Source organism: Hemicordylus capensis, chromosome 4, assembly GCF_027244095.1.
Source record: "Hemicordylus capensis ecotype Gifberg chromosome 4, rHemCap1.1.pri, whole genome shotgun sequence".
In the NCBI taxonomy this organism is placed as follows: Eukaryota; Metazoa; Chordata; class Lepidosauria; order Squamata; family Cordylidae; genus Hemicordylus; species Hemicordylus capensis.
In genome coordinates, this window is record NC_069660.1 from 166,867,646 (window position 1) to 166,881,757 (window position 14,112).

The 14,112-nt window shown below is 45.2% G+C and overlaps 1 protein-coding gene across 11 annotated transcripts in view; it reads right to left on the reverse strand.

Moving 5' to 3' along the window:
• PACS2 (phosphofurin acidic cluster sorting protein 2) overlaps positions 1–14,112 on the reverse strand; it is a 256,899-nt gene that overhangs the window by 71,337 nt on the left and 171,450 nt on the right. For all 11 annotated transcript variants that reach the window (XR_008306723.1, XM_053248447.1, XM_053248442.1 and 8 more), the window contains exons 15-16: positions 13,455–13,561; positions 1,044–1,198 (exon numbers count right to left, since the gene is read on the reverse strand). Coding sequence is in view for 10 of the 11 variants with exons in the window: in XM_053248447.1 (XP_053104422.1) it covers positions 1,044–1,198; positions 13,455–13,561 (262 nt within the window). In the remaining variant the exon portion in view is untranslated. The remainder of the gene's footprint in view (positions 1–1,043; positions 1,199–13,454; positions 13,562–14,112) is intronic.

Below are 14,112 nucleotides of genomic sequence, written 5' to 3' on the forward strand. Positions count from 1 at the left end.
TGTAACTTCAGTTTCTTCTTTTTCAACTTCAGTACCTATCCCGAGGGATCTGGGGAGGACTTAAGTACCGGGTGCTGTGGAAGCTCTTCAGAGTGTGAAGGCTCACTCGAAGTCACCGATGGTTGAGCAGTAAAGGACGCCGAAATTGGTATCAAGGCCAGGTTTTTGGCCTCCGCAGGAGCAAACACCGCATGCTCTGATTGTCCTGATGAAGCCATCTTTATGGATCACTTCAGCGGCAAGGCTTCCGAAGAACGGAGAGCCAGATCCCACAGGGCTGCGCGCAGGCAAGGATCCCTATTTTTGTGAGCCTGCTTCATGAACTTCTGGCAATGAAGACAGGTCTCAACAATGTGGGATTCCCCCAAGCACAAGAGACACTCAGTATGAGTACTGGGGGAAGGGATCTTAGATCTGCTTAGATCCCACTATTACTGCAGATAACGAAACTGTGAATTAGGGCAATGGCACTGCGGGACTAAGGTTCCTGGAGGACTGAAAACAGCTGACAAAGCGGGCAAAATTGGAGGCAGAAAACGCAAAATAAAGTGTCCTACCGTGTCGTGGGGCCTCCACACCCCAACGATGACCCCCCTAATGCCAACATCCGAGGTTGCCAAGCCAGAATGTGACAGAATGGGCATGGGATCTTGCTTTTTACAAATGAGGTTAAACTTGAGCATCAGGCAGTGATTTTGATAAAAAGGCAGCTCCACTCTTTTCCTCTTTCCATAATACACACTGGGGACAGTAAAGTGTGAAATAATCTCCAGTCTTTGTGGGCTCTGACTGCTAGTTACTCTCCCCATTCTAGCACAGAGGTTCAAAGGAGAATGCTAGCAAGCCTTTTTATACAGTACCTGTATATAGAGGACTTCTAGAGGCTGCAGATACCAAAAGCAGAAACCCACAGTCCTGTAAAATAGTACTGTATGTAACCAGTAAACATAACTTGAACATGTTGCAAGGAGGTGAACAACATGAAAGTGTTGATACAGTGTTAAATTTATGAAAGAAAGAAAAAGAAAGAAAATCTTATTTACCTAATGGTATGATGAGAAATCTCATGTAGCTGAGCCAGTCTGGGGTTTTGTGAGACAGCTGTTCTACAAAGAGCCTCAGCACAGCATTGAGGTAATTCTGGGCTCCAGCAACTGCAATTTTAATTGGTTTGGGAGGCTGAGAATTGCAGTTACAGCTAAACAAGAGAGAGGGAATAAGTGTTAAAATTACCAGTATTAAAGAAAATCCAGAGATTGCTTCCTAATTTCCTATTAGCTATGTTATTAACATTATAATCATAAGTACATATCTGTAACCAAGGTCTCATGGGAAACATGGCAACCAGCCAAGACAAAACAATGTTTCCCAAGGTCTCATGGGAAACATGGCAACCAGCCAAGACAAAACAATAAGGAGGAAATGTTGGCAATTTTCAGAGGTTGGTCCACAATTACAAAAGGACTGTAAGTACTGAATAACCTCTTACAGAAGATATGCCTTGACCATGGCAGAAATATTTAGCTCCCGACATGTAAATTGCAAAATGTAGAGCTATTCTGTGTGTTACATCTGTGCACTCTGTACCTAGAAGTCATATCTTTCATACTTTATCTACAAATCACTTCAGTTTGGCTCAGTTGGGAAGTGGGGGATTAGCTTGGTTATCAGTTCTGAATTCAAGATTATCTTCCTTGGAAGTAGGATTCCGGACAAGACATGGGCCGGACATCCTGTTTTGGAGCTAAAAATGGCTTGTCCCGTATGGGATGCTGTTTCCCATATTTTGGGAGCTCCCACTCATCTCCCGCTTCCTTTTCCCTTCACATCGCCTCCTCCTTGCTCCTTCCTCCCTTCACCTTCTGAGACCCTCCCACAACAAGGGCAGTCAGTGCCATTCATCAATCAAGCTCTCTCCTTCGCTTTCACTTGTCCTGCAATGTGCCCTCCCCTTCTCAGGAACAATAGGTTGCTTACCTGTATTATTTATTTATTTATTTATTCATTCATTCATTCATTCATTCATTCATTCAATTTCTATATTGCCCTTCAAAAAATGGCTCAGGGCAGTTTACACAGAGAAATAATAACTAAATAAGATGGATCCCTGTCCCAAAAGGGCTCACAATCTAAAAAGAAACACAAGAAAGAAACACAAAAGAAACACACTGTAACTGAGATTCTTCTAGTAATCACCTGTCCATTTACACATGGGTTCTGTGTATGCACAGGATCAGCCATCAGTAGCTTCCAAGCTCGCTCTCTCTCTTTTTTGGTGGTAGCTCCGCCCCTTCCAGCCTTGCTCTCAGTTTAGTTCAGGAGTCCACCAATCTGAAAAAAGGCAGATAAAATACAAAAGATTGCAGTGGGGCAGGATGGGAGGGTGTGTGAATGGACAGATGACCACTAGAAGAACCTACAGGTAAGCAACCTGTTGTCCTTTGGTATGGTCTGTCTGTCACACACAGGCGCATCACCCTTCAGACCTCAAGGGAGTGGAGCTTACGTTCCAGACCCGATGAAGGGTTCTGGAAAAACACCAGTAAGGAGATGGTGTGAGCACAGTGGAAAGTGGAGACCTTAGGACAGGGCTGCTCAACTTCGGCCCTCCTGCAGATGTTGGCCTACAATTCCCATAATCCCTAGCTATTGGTCACTGTGGCTGGGGATTATGGGAGTTGTAGTTCAAAAACAGCTGGGGGACCTAAGTTGAGCAGGTCTGCCTTAGGCAAAAAGGCAATATCTGGTAGAAGCTGTACCTTGTGAAACACCAAATAAGGTGAATCCACTTGAAGGGCACACAGCTCGCACACCCTGCTTGCAGAGGTGAGGGCATCGAAAAATACAGTCTTCCAGGTGAGGAACCTGAGATCAAAAGATGTCATAGGCTCAAAAGAGACACCCGTTAATTGCATGAGGACTAACGGAAGCTCCCAAGGAAGGGAGATCTGTGGTGGGTCTACTTAAGAGTTAGACTCTTCAGGAAGCACTTAACTGTAGAGTCCCTGAAGGGAGAGGGATGACCTAAGTCAGTCAGGTAGCAAGTGATGGTGGCCAGATGTATGCTGACCGAGAACAACATGAAGCCCGAGGTTCTGAGTTCTAGGAGGTAGGTATGTTGGGAAGCATTGGATTTCTCGGGTCCGCTTGTAAGGAAAATCGTGTCCACTTATGCCAATATGATTTTCTCATGGCAGGTTTTCTGGAGGACATCAGTCCAGGACTGGGTCCAGGAGGAGCAACCATGCTGTGAGGTGGAGGTGATGCACATTGGGATGAAGAAGGCGGCTGTCCTGTAGCATCAGAAGAAGCAGTGAACGAGGTAAGTGGCACTAGCCCTCTGTCGCTAGGAGTTTCAGATGCGGAAACCAGGGTCTCATTGGCTACCATAGTGCAATGAACAATACCTTGGCACACTGGATTTGTTTGCATTAGATCACCCACGGTAGTAGAGGAATTGGAGGAAACATGTAGAGAAATCCCTTGCTTCAATCCAGGGAGAAAACATCTCCTAGTGATGCCTTCCCCTTTCCTGCCCTCGTGCAAAATTGAGAGAACTGGTGTTTCACCGGAGAGGCAAAGAAGTCCATGTCTGGGGTCCTCCACTGGTGAAACAAGGACATGAAGCAGTCTGAGTCCAGACATCACTCATGAGAGCTGAGGCTAAGAGTTTGCCAGTACATTGGCTTTCCCTTGAATGTGAATCTCTGAGATGGTCATATCTTATGAAAGAATCCAGTCCCAAGGGCGTCAAGTGAGCTGCAGAAGGGATCTCAACCCCATTCCTCCTTGCCGGTTGACATAGGCCTTTGCTGTAGTGTTGTCCATTTGTATCTGAACAGCATGACCATGGAGAATGGACTGAAACTCCTGCAGTGCTTTGAGGATTGCTAACAACTTCAGGTAGTTTATGTGATGATGGGCCTCTTTTGCATCCAAAAAACCATGAAGTGTGGAAGATGAGCAGTGAGCACCCCACTCCATTTCTGAGGTGTCAGTGGTGACCAGAAAGTCCAGGATGACCAGAGAGAAGGGCATGCCTGTACGCAAGTTCACCTGCAAGGTTCACCACACGAGTTTTCAAAATATTGTAGGTTTGAGACAAATTCTCTTCGCCCGGTTGTCCCTGAGAGGATCAAAGTGGTCTGAACCAGTGCTGGAGGGTCTGCATGTAGAGCTGGGTAAGACCAACGTGGCTGATGCCATGAGACCCAGCATCTGTTGTAGTCTCTAGGCCAGATGGCAACATTCATGCAATATACGGAGTGCTAGAGAGGCAATGTTTTCCACTCGGTCTGGTGGAAGAGATGCCAGGCCTCTCACAAAGTTGAACTGAATGCCTACAAATTGTATGTTCCTTGTGGGGATCGAGTTGGACTTTTTGTAATTGACCTGAAGGCTGAGGTCTGACAAGCGTAGGGTTGTGCAGAGGTTGTCCAGGAGGACCTCTTTGGAGTCTGCTGTCAAGAACCGAGAAAGACAGGACTTGGATTCCTTTTTCTTGAAGAAAACCCTCCACTGCTGCCATGCTTTTGGTAAAGATCCAGGGGGCGGAGGCAAGACTAAAGAGAAGGGCCTTGAACCATGGGGGCCTACTTGAAAATGAAGGAATGTTCTGTGTTGTGGTTGAATCATGACATGGTAATACGTGTCCTTCAAGTCGATCAGGATGAACCACTTGCCCATTTGAAGGAAGGCAAGGATATCCTTGACTGTGAACATCCAAAATTTATTGTAGTGGAGATGAGTGTTGAGGTCCTCAAGGTCCAGGATGGAGTGGAGGCCCCCATCGTGCTTGGGGACCATGAAAAATGGGGAATAGAATCCGGGTGCTGAGCCACTGGTTCTATCATGCCTTTTGCTAGGAATACAGTCATCTCTTCGACCAGTGAAGTAGTGGGCCTGGTTGGAACCAGAGATGGCAAGGTTGGAACATTCTGGAACTCTAGGGCATAGCCCACACAAATGAAAGTAAGTACCCACTGGTCAGAGGTGATTGCTTCCCAGTACGGCAGGAAAGGGCAGAGACAGGTGCCAGTTCTGAATCGGGGGAGGTCAGGTTAGTTTGGTGTAGGAGCCAGAATTGGGTCTAGGCTGGTCTTGCTTTGGGGCCTGAAATTGTTGATGAGGTTTCTTGTATGATCCCTGTCTTTGGCCACAAAAGGATGAATCTGACTGTTGCAAGTAAGAAGAGGCCCTGGAGGCAGGAGGCCAGGGCCATCTATACTGTTAAATGTTTTATCTGAAGTAGTTTGCGGGCTCATGGAGCATGCAGTATTCTTGGGCTTCTGGACTTCCTTCAGTGTCTCATCTATACTTGGTCCAAAAAGGGTTTTCTCATCCAAAAAGGGCTTCATCATCCAAGGGGAGACCTTCAATTCTTGCCTTACCTTCGGGGGTTAGACCTGAAGACCGCAGCCACGCATGCCTGAGAAGGGCTATCGAAGTCATAGATCTTGCAGCACAATCGGCCTACTACTACTGCAGGTTTGGCCCAGGCTTCTTTACTAACATCCAGCAAGGGTTTAAACTTAGGGAGAGCAACAAGCGTGTTGGCTTCTGCATTAATCACCCCGAAAATAGAATCTGTATCCGGTTTAGTCAGCTGTTTGATTTTCAGGCCTGGAGAAGTAGCCATTCTGAGGATTTGCTCTGAACAAGAACAAAGGTCCTCAGCTGGAGACTCGAGTGTAGGTTCAGATATTACCCCAAGGCAGAGGCGTAACTATAGGGGGGGGGCAGGGGGGGCACGTGCCCCGGGCGCCATCTTTTCTGGTCACATGGGGGGCGCCGTCATGACCAAATTTTTTAATTTATTTAATTTTTTTGTTAATACAAATGTTTCCTGCTCAGTGCAGCAGTGCTGCAGCAGTCAAGGGAGCGCGTCGGTGCCCCTTCCCCACGAGCGGTCCCTTCCGCGCTGCCTGCGCCCCCCGCCCCCGCATTGCTTTGCTGGCACCTGGCGGCCAGTCAGTGGCCTGGCTTGGCAGCGGCGGTGGGTGCTTGTGAGGAAAAACCTAAGTATAATGTAGTATGTTGGGGGGCACGCGGTGGGGGGGCGACATTTCAGTGCTTGCCCCGGGCGCCGTTTTCCCTAGTTACGCCTCTGCCCCAAGGGGTAAAGTGTGAACACTAGATAAGGAATGTTCAGAATCCTCATCTGACTTAATCTCAGAATCCGAGGCTGGTAAGGGAGACTTAGAGGGCACAGTACATCTGGTTGAGGAAGTGACTGGGTAGGCTGTGGGGCTGAAGGAAGTATGGGGTCCTGTAGATGTGGCACTGGACCGTTGCTATCACAACTCTTATGCTCCCTAGAGTTTGCTGGAGCTGGGAGAGGATCACGAGGCTGTTTAGGCCCAGGAGGCATGGATCTGGAATGTTGCCTGAAACAACCCCAAGGAGTCCTGTGTCTCCCTTTATGGTAAGAGTGTGGAAGGGTACGGTTCCCACAAGGGTGGAAAACCGGCAAGGTGCTACAGTACTGATGGATCGGTAACATTCCATCGGGGAGGGTGAGTGACAGTATCGAGAGTAAGTGTCACTATAGTCTTGATCCCAAGATCTATGGTGGTGGTCTTCATATGGATCCCAATAGTTGTCTCTATACAATCGATACCGAGGGTAGTATGGCTCGAGTGCATATGGTTCGGGATCATAGGTAGCTTCCAGGCTCAAAGGATCGAGCTTGAGAGACAGGTTGGGTTCAACCAGGTTGGGATCGAGATCCACGGAGTCCGAAGGCACCTCTGATGGCTTCTTTGTCTCTTTAGAAGACCTTGATCTGTTGGGAGAGCTGAATGTTTTGGAGGCAATTTTGTTGTGTTGTTCAATAGAACCTCAAGCGGCTTCTTCTTCCTTTTCTTCTTCTTAGTCGGCTCTGCACCCTGGTCACTGGAGTGTTTGGTAAGTTTTAGCTTAACAGGTGACACCTTTTGCAGGATAGCACTCCCTTGCATGCCTTGGGTTACTGTAGAAAAAGATGGTATTGAAGGTGGGGTGCTCAGGACTGACAGTGTCGGGGTTGATATCGGTACGGAGGTATCTAGTGCTCCCACATCAAGCCCCAGATCCCCAACAGTGGGCAATCCATAATAGTTGGGCGGGCGTCCTGAGAGGTAGTTTGTAACAATGCCATGGAAGGAGCAAGCACCTACTCCCAAAGGAGGGAATGAAATCGAACTGCCCAGTTTTTGCGGGCTTGTTTAGTAAATTTGAGACAATGGGCACAAGACTCAACCTTGTGCAACGCTCCCAGCAGACAAGGCAGTCATCTGAAGAAGGAATTTTCGCTCGATATTTCAACACTTTAAAATGATGTTACTGGCCATATAACAATGGCCAGGGTAGGGAAGGGTGGATGAGGCCTGATTCCCCTCAAAGGGAAATCCGGATTTACAAGGAAAAATGATCGAGTAACGGTGAAAAAAATTGGCATTTTTTCTTTTTTCCAGAGGGCAACGCTGAAAGGGAGCCCTTCGAGGAAAAAATTAGTAAAGAGGACTGTAGTGACCAATCTTCCCTCCCTCTAAAGAGTTAATAGGAAGTGAACCCTTGTTTTGACTGACAGACTGGTGAACTCCAGGACAACCAATCAGTACACCAGGTGGGTGGGACCTAGAGGGCTGTTGCTGGGAGTTCTGGGAAGAAAGGAAGTCTGTGCTGGAGCGGCGGGAGGACAAGCAGCAATTAAGTTTTGCTACAGCAGGATGATTGTAGATCCTTGTGGGACAGGATTGCAGGAGGCTTGATTCTCATTAGGAGCTTGGTGAGTTCAAGGGAAAAGGAAACCAAGGCTTCAGAAGTTTAGGGAAGGTGAAAGTGTTCTAATAAGAATTTGCATTAAAAATTTGTTTCTTTGGTGTGTGTACTTTGCATTTTCCTAAATATCTGTGCTTTGCAACTGAGTAACTAAGAGTTCAAAGTGTGCCGCCCTAGAATCATTGGAGCATTTTTGAAGTATTCTTGTAACCAACTAAATATTTTTAAGTATTTCTATAAAGCTAAAAGCCTCAGATGGAACAAGTCTGTAGTAACTGAATAAACTTTCCCCCCACTTTGTTCTTCACCTTTTACAAGCTTCCAAAGGTGGTTATTAACCCAGCAGGAGAAAGGGGGAGGCAGAAGGGGGATTCTCCGGAGCAAAACACGTCTCAATGAGAGCTTGGCCAAATTAACAATTAAATCCACGTGCAGGCAGCTGGGAGTGAAAGGTTTCATTCTTGCCTATTAGCAAGGGGGAGCAGATTTTTGTATTTGCCAGTTACAAAGGGATCTTGGACCATAGCACCCAATCTAATGGTCCAGTACTCTACAAGTCTCAGAGTGTGTGTAGCAGCAGGAACCTACCAGAACTTCTGGGTTTTACCACAATCTTTTTCTTAGCTTTCTAAGTTAAGGATTTTTAATATTAACTGACCTGAATCAGGAAAGGGAATTTTCCACTACCCACAATTTGCTACAAGGACAGACTAAAAGTCTGTTTCTCTCAAAAAAATGTCAAAGAGAGATCACCCCAGCCCGAAAGGGTGGGGTGGGGTGGGGTGAGGGGAGCTGAGGAAAAAACAAAACACAAATGGCAAAAGGTTGGAAAGAACTGAAGAGCAAAGGCAGGAATAAAACTCAATCAAGCAGAAATTGTAAGGAAAGATAAAAACCTTATCGATCATAGGAGAAAGCAAGAAAGCACCAAAGAAGCTACTAATCTTTTGGCAGAGGACTAAGAATTGAACAGAGGGGGAATGAAATTGAGGCTGAAAGGGGCGGAGTTACCACCAAAAAAGAGAGAGAGCTTGGAAGCTTCCAATGCAGATGCAGAACCCATGTGTGATGGACAGAGACCACACCGAAGAACGCTTCACACACCAATCAGCATTAAACGAAGCTCAGAAATAGCCTGGGAAGGTGTGGGATGTAGCCGCTTCCTAGACTATAGCTACAGCCTTCGCTCTGATGCTATGGTAAGTGCTGTAGTGCTCTTGTAGTGTCCCTGTGTGCTCTTTGCAAAGCAACAGCATAGACTGTAGTCATGCTGGTTGGAGAAGCAGTTGACTTTCAGTAGATCAGATATAATTGAACACAAGCACTATGCAATAGGGGAGTGATTTGGCTGCAAAAGATCTCCATGAATTATGATGAAAGTGAGATCTTGCTAATTGGCGGGCTCTGTCATTGTCAGTAAAGCTATCTGATTACACCCGCGGCTTATTCCCAAGCTAAAGAAAGCAGAGAAGGATGCCTCTCCAAGATTTAAGTGAGTGTGCTAGTTGGTTCCATTAGAGCAGGCCTGCTCAGCTTAGCGCCCCCCCCCCAATTGTTTTTGGACAACAACTCCCATAATCCTCAGCCACAGTGACCAATAGCCAGGAATAGTGGGAGTCGTAGGCCAATATCTGCAGGAGGGCTGAAGTGCAGCCCTGCTTTAGGGATAATCAAATGTACATGTTTTTGATTTTGACACTAGAGATAGGAGAGACTGCTCTGCCTGCCCTACAGCAGGATGAGCAGAAAGCTTTTCAAGTATCTGGCAGGCAAGCCAGTGCATACAGAAATGACGGCCCCGTCCCTGAGATGCCCCCCTGATACATACACACCTGCCCTGTATTTGGACAACTGAATGTTGGCAACCCTACTTGGAGGCCTTCAGGAGAGCCTTAAAGACTCATCCTTTTAGCCTGGTTTTTAATATCTAGTTTTAATTTTAATCTGATTTAAATATTTTTTAATTGTTTTATGTGTTTTTGGTTTTAATGTAAACTCCCCTGAGCCACTGTAGGCAGGGCATGTCCTGTTTACCTGATAGTTCCCATCTACATTAAGGATAAGCTTAGATGCACATGACCAGAGACTATGCTGTGCAGACCCGGCTGATGCAAGTTGTGCAATATCACAAATTGTGCTCACTTACAATTCCATGCACTCACACCTTTCCTTGGTCTTTGAGACCTAAATCAAGATTGGGAGGATGGAATGCTTGCCACCAGCAAATACAGGATCAGAACCAGGACCAGTACACTTCAGACATTTAAAATATTAATACATAAGTTAAATTAAGCACTAATGTTTTCATTTGAAAAAATGGCTCCTCCAGGCTTCACGCTATCACTGCACTCCCTTCCCTGAATGTTCATACAACAATTCTCCTATGTTTCATGTCACTGCCAGCTTCTCTTTTCACAATTCACTGTGAGAAGCCAGTACACCAGCTGCCTGCTTTTCTTGATTTTTGAGGCAAGACCTGTTTGAAGTTTGGGGGAGGCCAACTGTGGCTGCAACATTACAGGCTGATGGAAACAAAATGCAACTTATTATGGTGCACTGCATTGACAGGACTCCTGAAACAAAGGCCTTTCTCCTTGCCTCTCAGCACCTTTCCACAGGCAGCTGCTTTGAAGCGGGGCGGGGGGGGGGGGAGCCCACAAACAGATGGAACATGGAGGATGCAGCCCTTCAGAAACTATCAGTTCTGAAAACTGCCAGATACATGTCATCTACTTTCAGAGGGTTATAAAGGTAATTTCATTTTTTAAAAAATCTGTTAAACAACAAAGCTAGTGACTCAGTATACCATAGTGCTAATCTCAGCAGAAGAGAAAAATAATTGGGGTGGCCTAAAGAATGTGGATGTCTGAGGCGAGGTGCAAAATACTGCCTCGCTTTGGCCCCTCGGTGCAGATTGAGGAGAGTAGGCTGATGCTGGCAATCTCTTCTCTTACCCTTGGGTAAGGGGGCTGGTACAATGAGAAGAAGCTGGCATCGTCACTTTATACTTTTAGGTGCCAGGTAAAAACTTTTCTGTTCACCCAGGCCTTTTAAATTTGATTTTTAAAACCGACAAAAAGGTTTTTAAATGGTTTTGTATTTTGTATTTTTGGGGTGTGTTGTGATTTCATGTGTTTTATACATTTTTCTTTGATGTTTTAATGCTGTGTTGTGAGCTGCCCAAAGAACAATTTGCAGGGTAGGTGATTGGAGGTGGCAGTGGGAAGAAGCCAATCTGCTAGTTCCACTAATCTGTCACTTGAAGCAACCATCTCACCTGACCCCGTTAGCGAGGCTCCCCTGAGATGTTGAGAACATTGGTTATGCTGACGTAAGCTGAAATTTCTTGACGTAAGCTGAAATTTTGCATACATAGGAATACAATAAATCTACAGCAAGATCTACATTCCTGCAAAGGACAATACAGAACATCTTCCCTGACATGACTGTCCATTTTATTTTGTATCCATGCAATAAGATCAGCTGAGTAACAGAGGACCTGCTGCTTATAGTTTGAGGAAGGTTTTATTATCATTCAGTACTAAGAAGAATCGGTCTTTCATTACTTTGTACATTCAGACTGCTCATTGAATATTTCTGGTGCTCAGCACAAGCCACCTAATGGCACAGCAGGGAAGTAATTTGCCTAGGGAGCAAGAGGTTGCTGCTTTGAATCCCCGCTAGTATGTTTCCCAGACTATGGGAAACACTTATATTGGGCAGCAGTGATATAGGAAGATGCTGAACTATATCATCTCATACTATGCGGGAGATGGCAATGGTAAATCCCTCCTGTATTCTACCAAAGAAAACCACAGGGCTCTGTGGTTGCCAGGAGTCGACGCTGACTTGACGGCACAACTTTACTTTACAATAGCACAACAGGCCCCTCTTGCCAGATACCATCTGATACCTTTACAGTTTCTTTCTTCCCCTCCTTTCTTCCCCTCCTCCTTTATTTTCTTGAAAACAATCCCCATCCTGTTTTCCAGAAAATAAGTTTCTTAGTAGTCCAAAACATTTATTGTTCAAACTTTCCAGCTGTAACTGATGCATATTATGTGTAACACTGGTTATCTGGATTTATTCCAATCTGGTTTCTCGTCTGGATTTTTGTCCAGGTGGATGACCTGTATTGCAAGATGAAGAGGGAGAGTAGAATCCTGTTGATTCTCCTACATCTCTCAGAGGCTTTCAATATTATTAACCACAGTATCCTTCTGGGTCACTCATGCTGAGATGGAACTAGCAGATATCATTTTGCAGGGGAAAGATGGTCCAGAAGATGGTGTTGGGGAACTATTGTTCCACCCCATGACTATTGCCTTACAGAATACCTCAGGGATCCATATCATCTCCCATGCTTATTAAGATATACATGAATATACTTGCTGAAGATATCCAAAGGTTTGGGCTGAAGACACATAGTTCTGCCTGTTTTGGTCTGGATGAGGGCAAGCAAACAAACTGAATCCAGATTAGATGGAAGATCTTCTGGTCAGGGGTTCCCTCTGGTGTGCTTGGAGATGTTCAAACAGTCATAGCTCCCTTGAAGGATCAAGTGCACAGTTTGGGGGTAGTCTTGGATCCAGGGCTGTCATTGGATGCTATGGCCAGGAATTTATTTTTCCAGTTTTAATTTCCTCACCAACTGCAGCCCTATCTGCATGTGGCGGACCTGGTTTCAGTTATCCACACCCTAGTTATATCTAGATTAAACTACTGCAATGTGTGCTACATGCTGCTGCCTTTAAAGAGAGTTCATAAACTGCAACTGGTAGAAAATGCAGCTGCTAGGTTATTGGCAGAAGAGTGCACAGCCCGTATCACATCTATTCTGTGTCAGCTGCATTGATTGTAAATTTGCTTCTCAATTTAAACTGCTGGTATACTGCGCAGGAGGAGGCAATGGTAAGTCCCTCCTGTATTCTACCAAAGAAAACAACAGGGCTCTGTGGGCGCCAGGAGTCGAAATCGACTTGACAGCACACTTTACGTTTAATGATCTTGAAAGCCTTGAACTGTCTTGGGTCAACTTACTTTAAGGACTGCCTCCTCCCTCATGAACCTGCCCAAGCCCTTAGGTTGGCATTTGAGGCTCTGTTCACTTCCTTGCCTTCAACTAGCATTTGTTGGTTGGGTAGGAGAGAAAAAGCCTTCCTGGTGGCAGAATCTCAATGGCCATATCTTCCTAGGAAGAGAGTTCCAGATCCAAAGGATCCCTCTTTGCCAAATTTTAGGCATTAACTGAGGATATTTTTATTTTGTAAAGCCTTTTTATCATATTATTTTAAATAATTCATAGTCATCTATTTTACATTGCTCCTTTTAGTATCAATAAATATTCCCCCCGATAAATATTCCTCAATATTCCCCTTTTTGGCAAGAGAAAAGGCGTTTATAATAAAAATAGATAGACAGACAGACAGACAGATAGATAATGGTTAAATGGTTTACAGAAAGGAGGGGGGGGGATCCACTCTCTAGAAATCTCCAAGGCAAGTAGCTTCAAGCCCTCTTGTTGCCCCAAATTATGAGAGTATATTTTCATTAGCAATAATGCTTGGACTGCTCTGCTATGTTTATATGCTAGAACTTTGGGGGGCGGGGGGGTGGTAACTGAAGTCTTGAGTGGTGAGTACACCTAGAAATAGGGAACACATATTATAAAATAAATAAAAAATGTAACTTACTATCTCTGTATTCTGGAGACAATAGTGCTAAAAGCTGCCTGAATGTCAGCAGAAGAGCACGTGCAGACTACTGGAAGGGCATGTTTTTGCAAGAGATCTGAAAGAAACTGAAAAGGACATGCAACTGTGTCAAAAAAGGGCCTTTTCACTTAGATAAGTTAAAACATGGGCACTGTGAGCTACCACTGGCTATTATTCTTTCAAGCAAACTGCAATGGGAATGAAAGAGATAGGAATTCCTGTTCTCTCTGACTCCTGAAGGGCACTCCAAGTTTTCAGGAACACTATCCCCCCCAGGATATGAGAAATGGTCATACATCTTCTGCAGCAGAAGGGACTACCCTGCCCTTTCAGACATACAGGAAGAACAGAAACAACTCTTCAGCCCCGCAAACAGAACTAATCAGCTGCTAGCTGAAATAAACCGGATGCTGCTGCAGACCATTAATGTATTTTGTACTTTTAAAAAATTGCTCTGAGAGCTAATTTTGCTCAAAAGCAACTAATACATGCATAAACAAAAATAACTAAGATTTTTTTAAAAAAATCTACTGAAAGACAGATGTAAGCAAGACAGGATAGTGGGAATCAACTAGGATTCCCTGTCTATCTCTCCTATCTCTTCTACGTGTATACTGAGGCAGAAACAAACTCTGGA